The sequence below is a fragment of the Canis lupus genome, chromosome 30 (assembly GCF_011100685.1).
Source record: "Canis lupus familiaris isolate Mischka breed German Shepherd chromosome 30, alternate assembly UU_Cfam_GSD_1.0, whole genome shotgun sequence".
In the NCBI taxonomy this organism is placed as follows: Eukaryota; Metazoa; Chordata; class Mammalia; order Carnivora; family Canidae; genus Canis; species Canis lupus.
In genome coordinates, this window is record NC_049251.1 from 15,517,889 (window position 1) to 15,542,667 (window position 24,779).

Genomic DNA, 24,779 nt, shown 5'->3' on the forward strand with positions numbered 1-24,779 from the left:
AAGATAACTAGTGTTTAAATAATAAGTATAACACTACTTGAGAAGAGAAGATTCAGACTGAGGAAAAATTAACTATCAAAGGTGCAAAATTAAAGAATGCACTTAAAAAATAGAGCATCAAAAATGCAGTTTTCTTTATTCTTTCTTCCAAATTACTTCATACACATGTAACATTTTACTCCCCAAGTGTTTCCTTTGTTCCACATCTGTTATTTGACATTTAATTAACTTCCCAAATCCAGACAAAAAGTATTAGCTCAAAAACAATAGTACAAAGAAGAGGAACAGGATAGAAGGATCAAGATGGCAGAAGAGGAAGATCCCAAGCTCTTCTCATCCCACAGACACACCAAAATTACATCATACAGAACAACTCACTGAGAATGACCTGACAAATAGCAAAAACATCTCTTCTACAACTCAAGATAGAAAAAGCCACACCAGACAAGTAGGAGAGGCAGAAAAGGGGTCCAGACAGAACCCACATTCCCTGCTCAAGTAACTCCCAAACAGGAGGGATATCACAAATGCAGAGGCCATTCTTCCTAAGGAGCAAAGATTCAAGTCCTATATCAAGCATGCACACCCTGGGGATCTGCATCAGGAAGATGAGGCCTCAAATCTCTGGTTTTGTAAATCAATGGGACTTGACTCTAGGAGACCTAGAGTTCTAAAGGAAATGGAGAATAGTAGAGTCTCAGAAGGCACAGGCACAAACTCACTGGCCGTGAGACCTAGCAGAGGGGCAGCATTTAGAAAAGTACCTGGAAAAAAAAAAAGAAAAAAAAAAAAAAAAAGAAAAGTACCTGGGTCACATATGAAGATTTGCTGACTAATTTTAGGGCATGTGCAGGAGGGGCAAGGATCTATGGGAACTTTTTCCTAGAAATAGAAGCATTGGTGGGAGCCATTTCTGACACTCTTCTTCTACCTTGCTAACACCGCTTGCTCTCCCTCAGCATTACCCCACAGACCCATCCTACCTAAGAATTCTGGCCCCAGTAGGCACCCCCCTCAAAGTGGCTCCCACACCACTGCACCTGGCAGGTAGCCTCAGCCAGATCCCATGCCTCCTACCCTCCAATACAGCTCCCAGTCCGCCAGAGTTGTTGGGCAGCCCAGGCAGGTTCAAGACCCCCCTCTAAAACAACTCCCATCCCACCACACTCAACAAGTGACCCTGCCTGGGATTGGCATCTCTGCAAAGAAGCTACTGCCCTGCTGTGCAGTAGGCAGCCTCAGACTGGCACCTCCCAAAGCAGTTATACCCTCAACCACCAAAACATCCTCAACCATTACAGCAGGGCCTTTCAGCCAGCTGCAACTGAGGCCATACCCACCTACCACTGTGAACCCAGCAGTCACAGCCCAGCCATAACAAAAGGACACATGCAGTCCACATAGAGGGATACTCCTGAAGTGCCTGGTTCTGGGAACCAGGGGACACTGTGCTTCAAGGGCCCACAGGATACCTTCTATATTATATTAGGTCACTCCATCAAGACTCTGACACATAGCTAATCTACCTAATACATAAAAACAGAGTCAGGTAAAATGAGAAGATAGAGAAATAGGTTTCAAACAAAGAACAAGACAAAACCTTAGAAAAGAACGAAATGAACTAGAGATAAGTAAACTACCTAATAAAGAGTTCAAAATAATGGTCATGAAGATGTTCACTAAACTCATGCAGAGTGGATGAACACAGTGAGAACTTCAACAAACAGATACAAAATATCTAAAAAGAACTTATCAGAGTAGAAGATAAAATACACTAGAGGAATCAAAAGTACATTAGATGATGCAGAAGAATGATCAGTGATCTGAAAGACAGGGTATTGAGAATCACCCAAGTTGAACAGCAAGAAGACAAAACAATTTAAAAAAATGAGAATAGTTTTAGAGATCTCTGAGATAACATTAAGTAAACTAACATTTATATTATAGGAATCCTTTAAGGTAAAAGAGAGAGAAAGGAATAGAAAGCTTATTTGAGGAAATCATAGAAAACTTCCCTAACCTAGGAAAGAAAACAGATATCCAAGTCCAGGAAGCACAGAGAGCCAAAAACAAGATTAACCCAAAGAGATCTACACTAAGACATGTAATAACTAAGATGTCAAAAATTAAAGGAGATAAGTTTAGAAGCAGCAAGAGAAAAGCAACGAATTATGTACAAGAAAACATACATAAAATCATCAGCTGATTTTTCAATAGAAACTGCAAGCAGAACAGAATGGCACCATATATCCAAAGTGCTGAAAGGAAAAAACCTACAACCAAGAAATTTACTTGGCAAGATCATTACTCAGAATTGAAGAAGAGAAGAACAGCTTAAAGATAAATGTTAAAAGAGGTAATCAACACTACACTGGCCTTGTAAGAAATGTTAAAGGGACTTCTTTAAATGAAAGAGAAAAAGCCATAACCAGAAGAAAATTATAAAAGAAAGAAAATCTCACTGGTAAAAACAAACATATTGCAAAGGTAGTAGATCAATCACTTATAAAGTCAGTATGACAGTTAAAAACAAAAATTGTAAAATCAATGATATCTACAATATTTTGTTAAAGTATACAAAGATAAAGATATAAAGTATGATGTCAAAACATAAAACACTGCAGAATGGGGAAAAATGTAATGCTTTTAGAATGTGTTTGAACTTAAGAAATCATCAACTTAAATAAATTTACATACATAGGATATTATATTTGAACTTCATGATAAACAAAACAAAAACCTGTAATATACAGGAAATAAAAAAGAATCCAAACATAACACTAAAGAAAGTCATCAAATCACAAGGGAAAATATCAAGAAAAAAAAAAAGAGAGAGAGAGAACTACCAAAACAAAAAACAAAAAATGGCAGTAAGTACATACCTACCAATAATTACTTTAAATGTAAATGAAAAAAATACTACAATCAAAGACACAGGGTAGTTGAAAGGATAAAAAAGCAAGGCCCATCTATATGATGCTTATAAAAGACTTAATTCAGGAGCACCTGAGTGGTTCAGTTAGTTAAGCATCTGACTCTTGATTTTGGCTCAGGTCATGATCTCAGAGTTGTGAGATTGAGAACCTGTGTCAGGCTCTGTTAGGCATGGATCTAGCCTCTCCCTCTCCCTCTGCTTCTCCCAACCACACCCCCGCTGTTCACGCTCACGCTCTCTCTCACTCTCTCTTTCAAAAAGAAAAAGACTCAATTCAGATCTAACACACATACAGACTAGAAGTGAAGAAATGGAAGATGATAGCATGCACACAGAAATGAAAAGAAAGCTAGGATAGCAATAGTTACATTAGACAAAATGGACTTTAAAACAAAGACTATACAAGAGACAAAGAAGGACATTAAATAATGATAAAGGGATCGATCTAATAAGAGGGTATAACAATTGTAAATATCTATGTACCAACATAGGAGCACCTAAATATATAAAGCAAATATTTATAGACATAAAGGTAGAAATTAATAGTAACACAATAATAGTAGAGAACTTTAACATCTCATCTATATCAATAGATCATTTAGAGAAAATCATCAGTAAGGAAGCAGTGGCCTTAAATTAGACCAGATAGACATAATACATATATAAAGAACACTCCATCCAAAACAGCAGAAAACACATTCTTTTCAAGTGCACATGGAACCTTCTCCAGGGTGGATCATATGTTAGGCCACAAAACAAGTCTCAATACTTTAAGGAGACTGAAATCATATCAAGCATCTTTTCAACTATAATGGGGTGAAACTAGAAATCAAGTAGAAGAGGGGAAAAAGCTGGAAAAAAACCACAAACACGAGAAGGCCAAATGACATGCAAATAAACAACCAATGGATCAAAGAAATCAAAGAGGAAATTAAAAAATATCTTGAGACAAATGAAAATGGAAACACAACTCCCAAAATCTGTGGGACAGAACAAAAACAGCTCTAAGAAGGAAGTTTATAGTGATACAGACCTACTCTAAGAAACCAGAAAAATCTCCAAAAAACAATTCTAATCTTACACATAAAAGAACTAAAAAAAGAACAAACAAGGCCCAAAGTGAGCAGAAGGAAGTAAATAATAAAGATCAGAGAGGAACTAAATAAAATAGAGACTGAAAAGGAAATAATAGAAAAGACCAATGAAATCAAGAACCAGTACTCTGAAAAAATAAGTAATATTTATATGGACCTAGATTGTATAATGCTAAGTGAAGTAGGTCAGAGAAAAACTACCATATAATTTCACTTATATGTGAAATCTAAAAAAAAAAACAAGTGAACAATTAAAAAAACAAAGGAAGAGAACCATAAATACTGAGAAGGGTGGGAAGAAAGGCACAGTGGGTGAAGAAGAGGGGAGATACCTGCTTTCAGCAATGGAATAAGTCATGGGGATAAAAGGTACAACATAGGAAATATGGTCAATGGTACTGTAATAGCCTTGTATAATGACAGATGGTAGGTACACTTATGGTGAGCATAACATGCAGACTTGTCAAATCATTATGTTATACACCTGAAACTAATGTAATATTGTATGTCAACTATATTCAATTTTAAAAAAAGGACAATAATGATAAACTTTTAGCCAGACTCATCAAGAAAAGAAAGGGGGGCCCAAATAAACAAACCCAGAAATAGATGTTGTTACAACTGACAACAGAGATATAAAGAACCAAAAAAGACTACCATGAAAAATTATACATCAAATTGGGCAACTGAGAAGAAATGGTTAAATTCTAGAAGTACACAATCTTCCCAAACTAATCATTAAGAAATAGAAAATCTGAACACTATTTATTAGTAATGAAATAGAATTTAAAAAAATAAAAAAATCAGAACAAAAGTCCAGGACCAGACAGCTTCACAGATGAATCCATCAAACATTTAATACCTATTCTTCTCAAACTATTCCAAAAAATAAAAAAAAAAAAGAGCAAAGAACACTTCCAAATTCATTCTATGAGACTCTGATACTAAAACTAGACAAAAACATCACAAAAAAAGAAAGTTACAGGCCAATATTCCTCATGAACATTGATGCAAAAATCTTCAACAAAATATTAGCAAATCAAATTCAATAATACATTAAAAGAATCACAGGGGCACCTGGGTAGCTCAGTGGTTGAGCCTCTGGCTCAGATCGTGATCCCAGGATCCCAGGATTGAGTCCCACATGTTTCTCCCTCTGCCTATGTCTCTGCCTCTTTCTCTGTCTCTCTCATGAATAAATAAATAAAATATTTAAAAAAATAAAAGAATCACAGCATGATCAAATGGCATTTATTCCAGGGATGCAGAGATAATTCAACATCTACAAATCAATCATCATACAACATTAACAAAATGAAGGATAAAAATCATATGACCTTTTCAACAGATGCAGAAAAACATTTAACAAAATTCAACATCCATTTATAAAACTTCTCAACAGTGAATACACAGGGAATATATACTTCAGCATGATAAAGCCCATATACAACAAACTCACAGTTATACCATACTCAACAGTGAAAAGCTGAAAGCTTTTCCTCTAAGATGAGGAATAAGACAAAGGTGTTCTGTCTTGTCAGTTTTATTCAACATGGTACTGGAAGTCTTAGCCACAGCAATCAGAGAAGAAAAAGAAATAAAAGGCATCCAAGTTGGTAAAGAAGTGATATTATCACTATTTGCAGATGAAATGATACTGTCCATAGAAAACACTAAAGACCACACCAGAAAACAACTAGAACTAATAAATAAGTTCAGTAAAGCTACAAGATACAAAAGTAATATACAAAAATCTCTTGCACCTCTATACAATAAATAACAAACTAGCAGAAAGAGAAATTATGAAAACAATCCCATTTACAACTGCATCAAAAAGAATAAAATACCTAGGAATAAATTTAACCATGGAGGTATAAAAACTGTACACTGAAAACTATTAAGACACTGATGAAAGAAACTAAAGATAACATAAATTGAAAGATATAGTGTGCTCATGGAAGAATTAATATTGTTCAATGTCCACACTATGCAAAGCAATTTACAGATTTAAAGCAATCCCTATCAAAAAAGCATTTTTCTCAAAACTAGAACAAGGAATCCTAAAAATTGTAGGTAATCACAAAAGACCAAATAGCCAAAGCAATCTTGAGAGAGAACAAACCTGGAGGCACATGCCCGGATTTAAAACTATATTGCAAAGCTATAGTAATCAAAAAAGGGTGCTACCAGCACAGAAACAGAAAGATTAATAGAACAGACTAAAAAGCTCAGAAATAAATCCACACTTACACAGTCAATCTATGACAAAAAAATACAAGGATATACAATAGGGAAAAGACCATCTCTTCAATAAACAGTGCTGTGAAAATTGGACAGCTATTTACAAAAGAATAAAACTGGAATCGCTTTCTTATACCATATACAAAAATAATCTCAAAATGGATTAAAGACCAGGACGCCTGGGTGGCTCAGCGGTTGGGCACCTGCCTTTGGCTCAGGTCGTGATCCTGGAATCCGGGATCAAGTCCCACATGGGGCTCCCTGTGAGGATCCTGCTTCTCCCTCTGCCTATGTTTCTGCCTCCCTCTCTCTCTCTGTCTCTCATGAATAAATAAATAAATCTTTTTAAAAAATGGATTAAACACCTAAATATAAGACCTGAAACCAGGAAACTCCTATAGGAAAACTTCATCAGTAAATTCTTGGACATTAGTCTTAGCAATATATATATTTTTTGGATCTGTATCCTCAGGCAAGGGCAACAAAAGTAAAAATAAAAAAAATTTTTTTGATGAAACTTCATCAAACTAAAAGGCTTTTACACAACAAAGCAAACCATCAATAAATGAAAAAGACAACCTACTGAGTGGGAGAAGATACCTGCAGATGATATGTTAGCTAAGAGGTTAATATCCAAAAAAAAGAGGTTAATACCCAGAGTACATATAAGGACTCCTATTATAATTCAACACCAAAAGAGCCCCAAATAATCTGATTAGAAAATGGGCAGAGGACCTGAACAGACATTCCAAAGACGACCTACAGATGGCCGACAGACACATGAAAAGATGTACAATATCACTTATCTTCAGGGAAATATAAATCAAAACCACTATCAAAGATATCACCTCACACCTGTCAGGATTGCTAGAATCAAGATGACAGAAAGCAAGTACTGGTGAGGACATGGAGAAAAGGGAACCTTCATGTACTACTGGCAGGAATGTAAACTGGTGTAGCCACTACAAAAAAACAGTATGTAGGTACCTCAAAAAAATTGAAAACAGAACTACCATATAATCTAGCAACTCCATTTCCTGGTATTTACCTAAAGAAAACAAAAACATAGATCCAAAAAGATACAGGTCCACTATGTTCACTGCAGCATTTTTTATAATAAACCAAGATAGGGAAGCAACCTAAATGTCCATAAATAAATGAATGAATAAAGAAGATGGGGGTATGGCTTTGTATGGAATATTATATACTATGTCTGGCATATTACTCAGCTATAAAAAAAGAATCAAATCTTGTCAAATGCAACAACATGGATGGACCCAGAGGGTATTATGCTAAGTGAAATAAATCAGAGAAAAATAAATATCCTATGATATTGTGGAATCTAAAAAACAAAACAAATGAGCAAAACAGAAACAGACTCATAAACACAGAAAACAAAATGGTGGTTGCCAGATGGGAAGGGAGTAGAGATAATAGGCAAAACAGGTGAAGGGGATTAAGAAGTACAAACTTCCAGTTATAAAATAAGTAAGTAAAAAATATTATGATAACTGTATGGTGACATATAGTAACTAAAACGTATCGTGGTAATCATTTCATAATGTGTATGAATGTCAAATCACTATATAGTACCCCTAAAACTAATATAATAATGTGTACCACTACACTTCAATTAAAAAAAAAAGGAACAACAACAAAAAAAGGGAACAGAACAAACCAATATGGTTTGGATTCATACCGATTTTACTTTCACCCTGGGATTCTTTCATATGTCATTTTTAAATGTAACATCTGCACAAATGTTAAAAATCCTAAAATCCTTCATAGCATTAACTGTTAGAGTACAAAACTATTCACTGATAAGCATTTTATTTATTTATTTATTTTTTTGATAAGCATTTTAAAACTTAGAAATATTTGCTTAAAAACAGTTTTTATATAGTGGGTTTACTTCATGTAACAGAGTCTTAGAAACTTGTTTTTAATAATAGCATTTTTTTCCTGAAAGGCCAATAATATAAACAAAAGAGCAAAAGCATTTGAGGAGGAAAAACCTCGAATTAAGGCACTGAGTATGTGAGATGTAAGAGGCCAAATTTCTAGGTTTATTTATAAACACTATCTGATATAAAAAGAATTTATTTACTGTCAAATCATTTTCACATCAACACTGATAACTGACATAAGTCAAATGCTTTAAGCAAAATAAAACCAACTGTTAAAAAATTTGAAAGAACTTAAATATCTTTGAAGTTTTGTATGCTCAACCAAGTAACGATAATACTGTACTCAGAGCTACAATCAAGGTAATTAAACTATTCAATCTCAATAATGAGACTAAAACTTACTCTCTAAATCTTTTGCTGTGGATTTTGGTTATTGTCGAAGATGCCATTGGACTGCCTATCCCAGAACTAGCCGGAGAGCCTTGTGACACAGGTGTCATACAGTATGGAGAGTTCTGACTTGCTGGAGAAAGCGAAGTATCACTGGGCATGCTCAGTCCAGTATCTGTGGAGATGTGGGGTGAGGGGAAAAAATTTAGAAACTTCAAATGCTGAAAAGCTATATATTGATCAATACTCCTTAGAATGACAGCTGTCTTTTGTATAACTTCCAAATTCTCCAGAAGCTAACAAGTTGGGCACTGTTTATAACACAAACACTTCTTATACACTACAAAAATGAAGTCTTCCTATTATCTCTTAAAACATAAAAATCAAGCACAGCCTATAAGTCTCTACACAAGAGATGAGAGAAAGCCAAATGATCTAAGATATGTATTCTTAGAGGATTTAAATTGAAGAACAAAGGTAATAACTTCTGAACCTCTTTCCAGATCATATTACCCATCTCCTTCGTCTCTATTTTTTCACTTATTTCTTAACTGACTAAAAATTCCCATTCTTGCTGGTAATGATAAGTTCTACTTCACTCATTCTTTCCACACCACTCCAATTTCTTCATACACCATCTCAGTTTCTCTCTCATTTGATCTTTGCTTCTGTGCTCAGGCAGCTTCATTATTTAGGTACCATCTCTTGAACTGACTGCTTCCTTCATTTGCTGCTTCTTTCCTAAATAGCTAAATTCAGGAAACAAGTTCTTATTTGTATTCCAGTCCACTAATTAGCAAAGTTACATGTATCTTATCTCCTTACCAAAGCTTTTTGCAGCAGGACCAATCCACTATTTATCTTTATTACATTTCCTGACCTTCCTAGCCCAAAGCCAGTTACTAAAGTACACATGAGAGGTGTCTAATAAACACCTGAATGAATGCTGAATTCATCCATTTTTGAATGAATGGATAAACCTAAATACAAACAAAAGGATATTTAATTGAGAGTAAAAGGGAATCATAACCAATATGTCCTAGCTGAACAATCTTCAGAAGCAAACTCTTTTCTAAGCACAATGGAACACTGCCACTTAATATGTATAAATCAGAATTAAATATGTTGCAGAAAGAATACATATGTACTAGCAGGAAAAGGGATCTAGTCTGGTATCTCTTAAAATCTCTCTTCCACAGTAGTAAAAAATATCAGAAGCAATGTGCAGTTTTGCTTTTCTCACCTACAATCATGTGTGCTGGCTACCATATGGGACTAAAACTTACTGACCAGCTGAGTTCAGCACAACCAGAGGCTTTGTAATTCTCTACTTACTGTGGTATATGTATTCAGGAAAGCAAGAAAGGAAATCAACAAAAACAATCCAATAAAAACAGTCTTATGAAGAAAAAAGCCAATAGTGTCCAAAATACAAAAGAAGACAAAATTAAAAGAACAGGGGACACACTGGTGAGATCATAATTATTAGTATTTGCACAAATCCAGGACTTAAGCCTCAAAAATGCCACAGACCTATTATGTTACACCTCCCCCTCCCCTCTTTTAAATGTCTCCCTACAGAAGCATTTTCAAAAGAAACCACTCTCAAAAATAAAGGAAGTTAGACAAAATGTGGAATCTATCCTGCAATTAGTATAACTAGTGATGGCTTAGCAATTAAAATACTCTAGACCGGGATCCCTGGGTGGCGCAGCGGTTTAGCGCCTGCCTTTGGCCCAGGGCGTGATCCTGGAGATCCGGGATCGAATCCCACGTCAGGCTCCCGGTGCATGGAGCCTGCTTCTCCCTCTGCCTATGTCTCTGCCTCTCTCTCTCTCTCTCACTGTGTGCCTATCATAAATAAATAAAAATTTAAAAAAAAAAATACTCTAGACCATTCCATGATAAGGGAGAAAGGGGTGATCTTACCTTCCTGGGAAACAGTCTCCTGTGGCAAATCATCAATAAAATCTAAGTGCATTTCTATTGGTTCCTCAGATCCCAAAAGGTTGTGGTCCACAGTTAAACGGCCCTTCTTTTCCTCTCTTTCTTTCAAAATAACCTAAAAGTCATTACCAGTCTTTAATTACTGATCACTCTTTAAGTATGTATTGAATGATGAAAATGTTTGCTATTACACCGATATAGTTCACTTACAAATGGCCATGAGGAGCTTGGTTGGTTACATGCTTAGTTGGCTACAAAGAAACTTACTGGCAAAAGGTAAATGTGATTTTAGACACTGTAGTTGAAAGAAGTACTCTATCCAAAATAAGGAAGGGCAGTTATGCTATATAATGCTACAGCTATCAAACTACACCTGCTTCCCTCTTTAAATCCTGACTGACAATGGGACACCTGGGTGGGTCAGTAGTTGAGCATTTGCCTTCGCTCAGAATGTGAACCCGCGGTCCCGGGATGGAGTCCCACATTGGGCTCCCTGCATGGGGCCTGCCTCTCTCTCTCTCTCATAAATAAATAAAATCTTTGAAAGAAAAAAATCCTAAAAAAAAAGAAAAGAAAAGAAAAGAAAAAATCCTAACTGACAAACTAGAGTTTCCACAAAAATGGGTAAAAAAAAAAATGTGGAAGCCAGGTCATACAGTTAAAATAGATTTACATTTTGTAGTTTTCAATTATTTGGACATGGATTATCTTATCCTGCTCCTACCAACACTGAGTTAAATAGAGCAGATATTATCTAGACTTACAGAAAAAGAAGATAAGGGTAAGAAAGGTTCACCTATAACTATATAATTTAGTACCAGAATCCAGGCTTCTGATTCCTACGGTCCAATGTTTTAGATGCCAAATGTTTAACTATTTTTTTAACCTTACAGAGAGAATTCATCCTCCAGGGTCTTGTTCAACACAGAGAGATAACTGTGATGCTGATGATATCCCCAACCTCCAACTACCTAGTCATTGTAAGGATGTACACCCATGACTATCTCACAACAATCTATTGGGTAAAACACAACTACTTTTGCAAAACAGATTTAAGTCCTTATTTATCTTATAAAATAAACATCCCCAGATTTTGGTTTACCTTTTTAAGTGCTGTGGGCCGTTTTAGTTTTGCAATTTCCTTCTCTTTTCCTTTCTTTGCTTTAGAGGAAGTAATGTCCAATGAATTAAAGGATGCCAAACAGGGCTGACTTTTGGTTAAAGGTTTTCTGTTAGTAGAGTCTTTAGTGTGAAAAGAAGCTGCAGTAACCACTAAAAACAAACAAGAACATTAGTTTTCTATTATGGCCAACACCACATACTATGAAAATTTCTAATGATAAATCTACAAGAACATCCTCTTCTTCTGGGAAAAACAAACATCATAACAGTAGGAGTGGTACAGGGCCATGCAGTCTCTCTCAGGTACAGCTTTTATGCATCCATTTAGCCTCCGTAAGATAAAGACGACAAAGAATGCGATTAACTAATTTAGCAATCCAAAGCAGGAACAAATAGATTATTAGTTCCACTCCACCCCAGCAACCCTCAAGCATGTAATTAATTCCCTGCAACTAGTTTCCAAGCAGAACCACTCTACCTCTGAAATTTCAAAACTTTGCACTTCTCCTTATTCCTACTAAATCTTACATAAGAATCACCCTTATATAAAACACATAGTCACTCCTCTCCTCATTTCAGCCTGCCAGTGAAGAATGATTTTCCCCTTTGGTTGCACTCTTCTATACCTCAGTAGTTCTTTTATACCTGATTGATACCCTCACCCTCTAGTGGCTACCCCAATCCTTTAACGGGTCCAAAGACTCAAATCTCAATCCTCTCACTCTAGGAGCAAAAAACTTCTCCTGCTACTTCCCTGAGAAGCTGCTATCCAATATAAATGTATAAGCCATCTGAGAGGAGCCAGTAGGCATCTTAATTCCTGTTCAAGACTTATCACCACTCTCTACTCCTAATCCCATCTCAAGATTAATTACTCAAGGATCTTGCTCTGTTCCTTTCCCCTTACATCTGTCAAGGTCCTCCCAACTCCCAAAAAGAAGCTAAAATCTCCTGTATATAGAAGGGGAAGAAAAAAAAAAAAAAAGACAAACCAACAAAAACTTTCCCTTGACTGGCTTCCCCTCAAGTTAAGGTACTATCACTCTCCTTTCCTTCCTTATTAAACTTCTCAATACTCTGCTTTATCAGTTATTTATACTGATGTGGATGCTATCTAGTTGTATCCAAGCAATGAGGTAAGCATAGGATCCTCCTACCACACCATCTTCCGGAGAGGTCCTGAAACAGTCTGCTTTCTCAACATCACTTCCCAAATCATTACAATCTGACCTCTGCCCTACCCACACCCTCACAACGATTGTTAAGATCACATACAAGCTTGTAATTGCTAAATCTATTCTCTATTCTGTATTTTCAGCATTTGATAACAAAGACCACATCCCCTTCCTCAAAATTCTGTCCTTGCCTTGCATGACGTTATACTCTCCTATTTTCCTTACTCTTTCAAACCTATTTTTTTGGTTCTTGCTGTTCTTTAAATCTGAGCATTCCACAACACTTGATTCCCGAATATACTTTTCCTAACTTTTTTTCCCTTGACAATCTTATGTATTTCCACAACTACACATCCATCTCTATTTGAAACTAACTTCTAACCTAAATTGCACATACATAACTACGTGTTAAGTATAAACCATCAGGATCTCCCTAACTAGCATTTCAAATACAACAGGGCTGGAGTCTGTTCTTCCAAATTAAATTCTTCCATGATACTTGTTTGATATCATCATAATCACCACAATCCTAACTAGGAGAGTCTGGAGTCACGGAGCCAATCTTTGACCTGTTTCTATGTTCCATCAGTTAAAAACAAAAACAAAAACACCCTATCAATTCCTCACAATCCTTTTACATATCTACTACAGTCTCGTCTTTTCTTGGACTTCCCAAGAAAGTCAATTTCTTTGTAATCAATGCTTTCCAATGTAATAAACACTGGTGACAGGTTAGAGTTTAATCTCATTTCCATCTGATAATAACCCTACTCTCCCTTCAAAGCCCATTCCAAATGGTTTCATACATGAAACCATTTGTAATGTCTTCTTCACACCTCCCTGTTGACATAAATCACTCTTCTCTTCGTAAGTTCATAAAACTTTGGTATCTTTCCTTAGGCACTGCTCTGTTAGTTATTTGTGTATTTTTTTTCAACTAGTTTATAAATCTTTTGAACACAGGTATATTTCAATCTATAATTCCACAATCCCTGACACCATGATTTCCATGTAGATATCTATAATTGTATATATTAACATTTACTAAATGAACCAAAGTTATAACAATGAGCCATGTGAAGAGGTTAATAATCTCTTCTCCATAGTAACTAGTTAACATTTATTGAGTGACTATAACCCAGATGCTCTTCTGACTACTTTACATGCATCATCTCATTTACTCTTCAAAACAACCCTGTAGCAGGTATCATTACCTCCATCTTAATGTCAGGAAATTGAGGTACAGCAAAGTTAAATAATTTGCCAAGGAAATACACAGAAGCACAGGATTCAAACCCAGGCAGTCAAACTCCAAAGCCCCTGGCCATACTGCCTCCAGAACACCGCTCTCAGTTCTACTGCTATAGTCCTTTACTCTTTAGTGAAATATAACTGTCCCACTCCCCAACTCAACAACATTTAACTCAAAAGCTTACTATCAATATTATTTTTACTAAGTTACTCAAAGCTAAGGTGTACACTGGACAAGTAACTCGCTATAGGTTTAAACATTTTGCAGAGAGAATGAAAGCTATACACTGTTAATTATCTTTCTGTCTAAAAACAATAGACCCTTTACACAGAAACAGAAGAAATATAAAAATATTGAATTCTGCCTCTTAACATCAGGCTTTTTGTTGGTGCCTTTCCTTTTTCTTTATCTTATTCCTCTCCTCTACAACAAAGGCTATGAAAAGAAATGAGGGAGCATGCAAGAGCTGAACTCTAAATATGACGAGGTTTGCTAAAATATACATTACCATTTCAGTAGAAAGCCAAATCATTTATTCTCTCTCTCTCTCTCTCCCCCTCCTTGATCAAAACTCCTATGTTTCCTCTTATCCAATTTAAAAGTTATAAAGCCAAATTAGTTGTGATTCCTATTTCAATCTTTAAAGAAGAAAAATATTAGCTGGTTCACAATGTACACCAAATGATATTTGAATGGAGATCTGAAGAATGTGAACGAACAAACCACACCAGTATATGAGGAAAGAGAGTTCAAGGGAAAAGAAATAGCAAGCACAAAGATACTAAGCTAGGGACATGGTGGGTGTGTCTGTGGAACAGTGACAGGGCTGACTGGCTAGAGCTGTGTGAGTCAGACAGAATGATAATGAGGGCAAAAAGGTCATAGGATCAGCTAAGACATGGCCTTAGGACTCTGGCTTTACTCCAAGTGAGATCAAGAGCTACTGCAGGGTTCTGAGCAGCAGAGTGATATAATCTTGTTTATATTTTTAAAAGATCACTCCAAGACAGACTGCCAATAGGTAGTAAATAGTAGGCAACCACAGTGTAGTACAATGATGTGGGCTACAAGGGGAACAGGAGAGGAACTGATGAGTAGACTCTGGGTCTTTTAGATATATACAATTAAGATTAACAATATTCAAAACCTATTACCAAAATCAAACAGTGAATTGCTCAGAGAGTGAGATCACCTGTATATGCCAGAGGTCTGGTATTAGTAATCTGCCGTGCCTTCATTGCTTGTTGCTGCTTTTCCAGAGCTGCTAACATGTCCCCCAAATCTAGCTGCACAGGGGTTTTATTCTTTTTTCCAGCTGCCTTTGATAAAGCTTCCTGAAAGATAAATGAAACATTTACTTTTTGTGACGGTTTTAAAGTGTGGCAATTTATGATGGTTCTATCTGTTGCTCCTTCTGTCCATGCCCCCAAATCTACCAATTACATTTGTTCATAAGAATGAATAAATACCTGTAGTTTTTTTTGCTCCATACTTATTTCTGAATATTCTTGAGCTGTGGCAAGGGCAGCTGCTAATGCTTTCTTCTTCTGACTTTTTGCACGTTTAGGAACTGAGGTTGTAATGGGAATTGGAGTCTGAACTATATTGATTGGTGAGTTTTCAGGTAAATCATCCAACTAGGATAATCAGACAAAAACATTTGTTAGTGATTCCACAAAAGTCTGACCATAAGGAAAGGCAATCCATAATGTGGGATGTTCTACAGTATATCTGGACTGGAATCTTTGAGGATTCAATGTCATAAAGAACAGAGTGAGAGGGTGGGATCCTTCCAGACTGGGAAATAATAAAGAGACAAACAGCTTAATGTAATTAGTGACACTTGTCTGGATCCTGGCCTGTAAACAAAATAACTCCCAAATTTTGTAACAAAAGGGAAAATAGACCATATGCTTTATGATTTCATTTAATTAATGGTGTTTTCTTGTCTCTAATAGAACTATGGATTTTATAGGAAAGTGTCTTTGTTCTGGCTATGCTGAAAATAAATATTAAGTACCAAATTGTTTCTTCTCTATAATGCTGCCCCACATCTTTATACTAACATGTAATACTTCAACACAGCCACAGTTCAAAAGATATTCAAATATTTCATCTTTTCAAAAGAGTCACTTACTACTTTTGAAGAAAGTTTCTGTTGGATAGTCTCATCTTTAGTATTTCCATTCTCATTTAGTTCTTGAAATCCATCTTCATCCTGAAATAGTATGACATTTTAAGTAAGAACAGCCCAAAGCAAGAAATCCTACGAAAAACATTTTACAATGAAAAATGGGAAAGTAATTTTTGAAATTCTAATATTAAACTATTTAAAGTCAGTCTGAAAAAGGAAATTTCATTTCTCACATGATACAACATAGTTAAAATTCGTTATTCAACAATGAGGGCATATCTGAACATGTCCATTGTTTGGTTTTCTGTATCTATTTCATTTTTATTAATTAGTTCTACTTTTAAAATGGGTAGGTAGTTAAAAAGGAATACAAAAGGGTTTTTTACCATGTTTCAGATAATTTGGAAAATATTTTCAACAGATGGCTTAATATGAATTTCATAAATACTTCCTGTCCTGCAATACTATACATATCTGTCAATAAGGTTAAAAGTTAAAAAAAATTTTTTTTAAATCCTATCCAAAGTAATATCTTAACCAATATCCTCCTTTACAGTGAAGAGTCTATCTAATATCTTTAAGTATAAGGACAGAACTAATTATAGGTTAAGTACAAAAGACATATCTCCCACATATATTATTGTACAATAATTTAATAGAAATGTCCTTAAGGTCACTTACTGAGCTTATCTAACATATTATTCATTTCTAGTCTCTGGCCTCAAGCACATTTTCCAGTTTAATTTCCATCTATTGGCCCATTTTATAGAAACTATGATCCAACAAAAATGTGTTACCTGGCATGAAGTTCACTATCTAGACACAACCAAATTCTACTCATTCTTTAAAATCTATTCCAAAGATCATCTCTACCCTACCCCAAACCCAAAGGGACTTTCAACTCCAACCACACCCAAGCAAGTATTAGGTGTGCATGCATCTACATTTCTCCACTATACCGCAATCTCCCTAAGGCTACTGTGTTTACTCAATGTATCAAAGCATCTTATTTACACATATAACAGGCCTCCAATAACAGCCAGTTAGATAAGTAAACAATAAAAATATTGCAATCAGAATACAAACTTTCTCCCTATTAGAGAAACTAAAATAGTTTTTTTCTTCTCCAAGATTCTCCTGGATAGCAGCACTAATTAACTAAACTGAACCATTCAAATCTAAGAAACTGGACAGAGAGACTAAACAGTAATAATGAAAATTAGGGATAAAGTTTCATACTAAGAGAAACCCACATAAGATCAAGTTCTACCTCGACATGTTACCTCAAAATGAATACTCATGACAGAAGTTCTAAAAATAAACCTTAATACAGTTAATGTTTGACTAAGTATACATATCCAGGACAAAAATGAATCAATACTTCTAAGTAATTTATAATCTAATAGAATCACAAGTTAAGACATAAAAAGCACTAATTAGAATGCAAGATTTTTTTTTTAAAGATTTATTTATTTATCCATGAGAGATGGAGAGAGAGAGAGAGAGAGAGAGGCAGAGACATAGGCAGAGGGAGAAGCAGGCTCCATGCAGGAACCCTTATGTGGGACTCAATCCCGGATCCCAGGATCACGCCTTGAGCCGAAGGCAGACGCTCAACCACTGAGCCACCCAGGGGTCCCAAGATAATTAATTTCTTTTTTTTTTTTGATAATTAATTTCTTAATGGGAAAATTTGCTATAGCAGTTTACAAATAGAGCCAAAAAAAAAATACCTCAAAATATAAAGACTCAGAATTTGAGTCGCCTCTATGAGACTGACTGGCGTTTAACTGCTTATTATTATCTTGTCTCTTCGGCAAATTCTGTCTTCTTTCTGAGGAAGTACTATGTCCTCGGCATCTGAATCCAACCTAAGTAAGCCCCAAAAGAAAAAAATATGTAAGTGAAAATTTTACTGAAGTACAACATACTTACAGAAGAGTACACAAAAGTATACAACTCAATGGATTTTCATGTGCATAATTTATTATAAAAGGTTAAAGAGCTTTTGACAAATAAGATCATTTTAAGGAAAATATAAAAATGTGAAAAATACAAGGTCCCTCCCCACCAAATAAATGAACATTTAATCAGCTTTACTTGTAATAGCCAAAAACTGAAAACAATCCAGACGTCCCTGACTGGAAGGATAAACTTACTGTGGTACCTCCCTACAACAGAATAATAGTCAGCCACCCAATGGAACAAACTATTGATATATTCAACAATCTGGTAAATCTCCAGAGAGCCATGCAAGTGAAAAAGTCAATATTAAAAGGACTCTATGAGTTCATTTATAAAACATTCCTGAAATGACAAACTACAGAAAGGGGAGAACAGATCAGAAGATTCTAGGAGTTAACGAGAGGCTGGCAGGGAAAGGAAAGGAGAGTGACTATAAAAGGGAAATACAGATCCTTGCAGTGACGGATCTGTTCTTATCTTTACTGCATCAATGTCAATATACAGGTTGTGACACTGGACTGCAGTATTGCAAAATGTTATCACTGGGAGAAACTGCACACTACATTTTATCAAACTATTATAAAGTCTTCTAACATCTGTGATTTTATTAAAAAAAAAAACAATTCCTAGGAAAGGTTAAAAATTAAAACTCTTATTTCCAAGAGAATAGATTTAGGAGAGTAAAATTTTCATTCAATCCATAAATTATTAACCCATTAACAAATCTGTGAAATGTTCAATTGTCGTAAGGCCAAGATTCTTATGAATCTTAAGACATTTCAAGATCCTCCTAAGTACCCAATGCAGCTAACATGAAATGCCTCTCTTAACCAGGACCCCTAAAAGATGAGAAAAGTATGATCCTAATTACTAGTTACCCCCAAATTCTTTTTTTTTTAAGAATTTATTTATTTATTCATGAGAGAGACAGAGAGAGGCAGGGACATGGGCAGAGGGAGAAGTAGGCTCCCCGCAGGGAGCCCAATGCAGAACTCGATCCCAGGACCCGGGGGGATCATGACTTGAGCTGAAGACAGATGCTCAACCACTGAGCCACCAAAGCATCCCCCCAAATTCTAACAATAAACAGAACGTGAAGCAGATCTAGTACAGAAAGTGCTAATATATAGGCTTTGGCTGCTGAAATCAAAATTATGCACACAAAGACTTGCTGATAATAGAATTTTTTTTTTAAGAAACAGAATTTTTATACTCTTTTGGGAGGTAGGCTGTATAGCAGAACAAGCCAGAACATGGTCATACACCAAATTTAATTCTTCCTTAGAATATGCACCATGACAACTGGGCTACTTCTTGTAACTAACAAATGTGTAAGAAACTAGATAATTTTCTAAATACCCAACAGTTTCTTAATTTTAAATATTTACTTCATTTTAAAATAGGCTCATAAACATGGATAGAGATATGGACAGAGGAATACACAACGAAACACATCTCAATAAAATGTTAGCTAGCATCTAATGGTAGCTATATGAATGTTCTCTATAAAATGACCTCAACTTTACTATTAAGCAATTTTCAAAACTGGCTCATGAAAAGAAGCTCATACAAGACTGGTAAATGCAATTTATAATGTCTATGTAATAAAGAAACAACTTAATTCACATAAATTATTAACACCGAAGTGAGTACTAATACTCAAGCCAAAGACAGAGATGACTAAAAAGCAAGAGAATAATCCCTAAGCACAATTCTTCATGTCTTTGGACACTCACTATGACAAAAAAGTAAATGCAAAGTGCTCTCCAAAGGCATTAAAATTATATTTCAAAATAAGCCCTATTGTAAGCCATTTAGTATATATGCATTAATGTTGCTACAAACACTAAAGCAATTTTTTAAAAATAGAACTTGATTTCCATACTTGGAGACATAAAGCTCCAGGATTAAATTAAAACCTGAAACTAATGGTACCGACAAAGTTCATGAGGATCAAAATGGAATGTATTTCAATTACCTCCTAAAAAAGATGACTCAAAAATAGGAAGACACTGTTTTCTGCTTGTTTTGTGGCATCTTTATAGGAAGATACCACATCACAAAGGTAAAACATCCTCACAAAGGTAAAACATCCTCCCTAAATTGATAGATTAATTTAATGACTAATATAGAAAACAGAAATTTCAGAAATAAAAATCAATATAACTAGGAATGTAACAGATGATGAAAGTGGTTAATATCAAAATCAGTGAAGAGAAGGTCTTTTCAATAAATGGTGCTGGAGATTCGGGTAGCCACTTGGAAAATACGAAGTGGGACCCATATCTTACACCATGCTCAAGACAAACTTCCAATGGAATAGAGATTAAATGTAAAAAAACAAGAACATGAACACAGTAGTGGAAAACAGGCAAATTCCTTTATAACACTAGAGTAAGGACAGAGCTTTCCTATGACTTAAAACCCAGAAGCCATTAAAAAAAAAAGAAACCGGGATCCCTGGGTGGCGCAGCGGTTTGGCGCCTGCCTTTGGCCCAGGGCGCGATCCTGGAGACCCGGGATCGAATCCCACATCGGGCTCCCGGTGCATGGAGCCTGCTTCTCCCTCTGCCTATGTCTCTGCCTCTCTCTCTCTATCTCTGTGTGACTATCATAAATAAATAAAAATTAAAAAAAAAAAAAAGAAACCAATACTCAACTTATAAAAATAAACTTTTTTTTTTTAAGATTTTATTTATTTATTCATGAGAGACACACAGAGAGAGAGGCAGAGGCACAGGCAGAGGGAGAAGCAGGTTCCATGCAGGGAGCCCGACGTGGGACTCCCGGGTCACCAGAATCACGCCCTGGGCTGAAGGCGGCACTAAACTGCTGAGCCACCGGGGCTGCCCTAAAAATAAACTTCTTAATGCTATTTAAACATAAACTTGTGTATGGCAATAATAATGAGCAAAGTCAAAAAAATGAAAGGCAACCAAAATATTTGTAACTTGTATTATGAACTAAAGGCTCTTAAAATTTTTTTAAATCTGGTAAGACCTTGATCAAACTTTTAAAATATACCAAAAAAAAGAAAAAGAAAAAGAAAAAATAGATCAGATACAAAAGATATGGCCAGACAAGTTAACAAAAAAAATACACAAAGCTCATAAACAGCTCAACAACATTAATACACCATTTTCACCTAGTTGGCAGAAATCTGAAATCCTGAAGATACATGATCTCTGAAGCTATACTGAAAAAAGGCACTTTATGTTATTGTTGAGACTTTAGTGGGACAGTTTTTGCTGATGTATCAAATAAAAGAAGTGACTTCACCCTTTCACTCAGCAGTCCCTCATTTAGGAATTTACTTTATTGGTATACACATGTATTTCTAAACAATACTGCAGACTGCAGCATGTCTTTTAACAGCAACTACTTACAAACAGCTCAAGTGTCCATTAAGAGGACAGCTATAGAAATCAATAAGTATATCTATACTCCAAACATTAGGAGATATTTTTAAAAAGTGTGGAAGCCCTCCATGTAATACTATGGAAATGTTTCCAAGATACATTGCTAAGTGATGAAAGCAGAACACAGAAGGAATGGATAAAACATAAGATAGATAATTGTATTTACTTAGAATGACATAAAGAAACTCTAGGAAAATACACAAGAAACTAATAAAAGTGGGACAGATATAGGGAAGACAAAGGGAGACAGGGTGAAAATGAGATTTTTTTTCACTGTATCATCTTTTTCATCTCTTCTATTTTTCAACCAATTCACAAAGTAAAACCATTTTTTAAAATGCAAATTTTTAGGTTCTCTCCATTGTTTAAAATTAAGATTATGACAAAGTATAGAAAAAAACCGCCTATTTAAATGTAAAAACACCAGTAAAAATAAAGATCATAGTTAAAACAGCATGGTACAGGTATCAAATTCTGATAAATGGAACAAAACAGCACAGCTACAGCACCTAAGATGTAAGAAATTAGCAAATGAGAGAAAAGAATGGATTACAATTTTAGGCCAACTAGTTAACTATTCTGAAAACCTACATCATTATCATACCATGCATCAAAATCTCATATAAAAAGCTCTTGCAACATTATGCTATAAAAAGATAGCTGAAAATACAAGTGAATATTTATTTCATTTCTAAAATATTTTTTAATTCCTAAAAACAATCAGAAATTGCCAAAGGGGAAAGTATTTTGACTTAACAGAAAAAAAAAAAAAGATTCTGCACATCACAAATTACACAAATACATACTTAAGAATAAGTATAACAACACATCAGAAGTAGAAAACACATTGTTCAACATCTGGCTCCAGTTCTTTTGGAATGAAGAGAGAAACAAACAAGACCTAATATACTACATATATTTACATAATTTTTTGTTGTTCTTTTACTATTTCTCACCAGTTGCAAGGCTCCATATCCATATTACTTCCTCTCCAGTGGGCTATGGACACCAAAAGTAACAGTCTAACAAGTTATGATTCCAACATAAAATTTCAGCAGTTAATGAAACATTCTGTAGATTTTGTTTACCTCATCTATATAAACAATTCTTGTTTTAGCTCTTTTGTTTCTAATCAAATTAAAGCTAGACTGTCTCACATGCCTGTCACAAACAATGACTCATTTTTGCAGTAACCATAGGGAAAAGGGCATTATTTTGCTTGTTTTCCTGGCAGTTTAATTAATGTTAGGGTGCACCTGAAGTACTTCATTTCAGGGAAGCAAATGAGCAAATACTTGTATTTGGTCTATTTAATGCACTAGTAACTTACTCTTATTTCAGTTCATCCACAGATCTATTCATGTAATACTTTTAATACCTTAAACAGACTTAAGGAACCCAAGAAATCCACCCAAACACTGAAAAGGAAAAATGCTGACCGACAAATAACTCCGATTTCACAAATGACCAAAACAAGAAGACAAGTTACTGGAAATCTGTGGCAGTATATAACTTGCTCTGCTGTAATGCAGCTAGATTTTGTTCCCCAACACCAGGAAGCTGCCCGGTCTGGCTATATTACAGCATGAGGCAGCAATTGCTATGTCCCTGTAACAAGCACAGTGTGTAGCTTGTAGAGTTTATGGTCAAGTAAAGACACATGAACTAGGCCACAGTCCTAAAGTTCAAAGAATCAATATTTATGACATTAAAATGCCTTTAAATTTCTTATGTGGATGAGAAAAAGTTATGGCAGATAAAGCAGGATTGGAGGATATTCTTTTTTAAAAGTATAAAATATCCAAGTATATTTTTTAAATACAATAAAGTAGAAAATGGCACAATACACACCTATACACACATCACTTACAGTCAACATTTGGCATTTTGTTTCATTATTTAAATAATAATTTTATTGGCTAAGCCATTTTATAGTTGCAGATATCATATTTTATGATTATATAATTTGATGTGCATCTCCAAAAATTAAGGACACTGCCCTTCAAGACCACTATACCATTTATAATAATTCAAGTTTCTCCAACTTAATTCAAATTACCTGTGAATTATTTCTTTGTTCAGTCTGCCTTCCACCTCTAGAAAATGTCTGATTTTTTTCCATCCAAGGTTTTTTCTGAGTTGCCTGGCAGGTTACATTGGACCAATTTACACTACCTATAACCAATGAGATTTAAAAATATGATTTATTTATGAAAGATGTCAAAGCCTAAATTATGCCTTAGTTTTGTGTATTGAAAATCAGCCACTATAAATGTAATACTGGAAATTTCTCTACAAACTTTAAGTAGTATTTCAGTTCTTAGTAATATAAGTGCCATCTTGCAGAATACTTCAATTTTTCAACTGAGAAATTTTCTCAAGTTTTATCAGCTCAACTATACTTCCAAAGTAATGTGAATCTCTTCAGAAGATTTCTAATTTTTTTTGTAGCATCAGCAAGCTTCATGCTTAAAAACAAACTCTGACATGGACAAAGAAGAAAGTATAGCAAAAACACTATGCAGAAAATAAGTACCTGTACATATAGATGATTCCACATGCTAAAAATAAAAACAAAAAAGACAATTATTTTCCGCTTAAGAGTCAACACCATATGCCTTGCAAAATGTTTCATAACTTAGTCTAGTGTGAAGCATGCTTATTACAATCTTAGAAAAAATATTTCTCCATATATATTTTTCATATTAATATACAAAATACATTTTGACCCATTCTGTTACTACAGGAATTGTTAATGAAAATATACTTAAGCTTTTAGAGAAGATACAAAGATAATACTGACATAGATGACTGATAAAGAAATCAAAGCAGCATTACATACATTCATGGTGCTAGAATCGGGATTTCTCAAAGCCCCTGCTGCAGGCTGGTTGTTGCTGTGTTTGGGACTGCAGTAGCCACTATCACTGTCAATGTCGGCTTCACTAGCGCCCTGCTCACTAGAGGATTCAGCAGTAGGGTGGGAGGCTCTTCTTCTCCTGCCCTTGGACTTCCAGAGCATTGTAGCAGAGCTCTCCGAGAGAGATTTGTTAGCAATATCTGATGGGAAATCTATAAAGCAAGGAAAGTATGACATCTCTTTGTGAGGACCAAACTAATAAATTCTTGTTAAATTATCATTAAGGTCATAAGAAAATGCAGATATTTACCTTTGTAAGTGGAGAAAACAAGTAAAAA

At 35.1% G+C, this 24,779-nt stretch overlaps 1 protein-coding gene across 1 annotated transcript in view; it reads right to left on the minus strand.

The window, feature by feature from the left end:
• SECISBP2L (SECIS binding protein 2 like) overlaps nt 1-24,779 on the minus strand; it is a 61,772-nt gene that overhangs the window by 18,600 nt on the left and 18,393 nt on the right. Inside the window, exons 5-14 of the mRNA XM_038580376.1 lie at nt 24,424-24,653; nt 24,118-24,142; nt 23,641-23,756; nt 17,931-18,068; nt 16,201-16,281; nt 15,533-15,700; nt 15,256-15,397; nt 11,617-11,786; nt 10,497-10,629; nt 8,580-8,742 (exon numbers count right to left, since the gene is read on the minus strand). Coding sequence (XP_038436304.1) covers nt 8,580-8,742; nt 10,497-10,629; nt 11,617-11,786; nt 15,256-15,397; nt 15,533-15,700; nt 16,201-16,281; nt 17,931-18,068; nt 23,641-23,756; nt 24,118-24,142; nt 24,424-24,653 — 1,366 coding nt within the window. The remainder of the gene's footprint in view (nt 1-8,579; nt 8,743-10,496; nt 10,630-11,616; nt 11,787-15,255; nt 15,398-15,532; nt 15,701-16,200; nt 16,282-17,930; nt 18,069-23,640; nt 23,757-24,117; nt 24,143-24,423; nt 24,654-24,779) is intronic.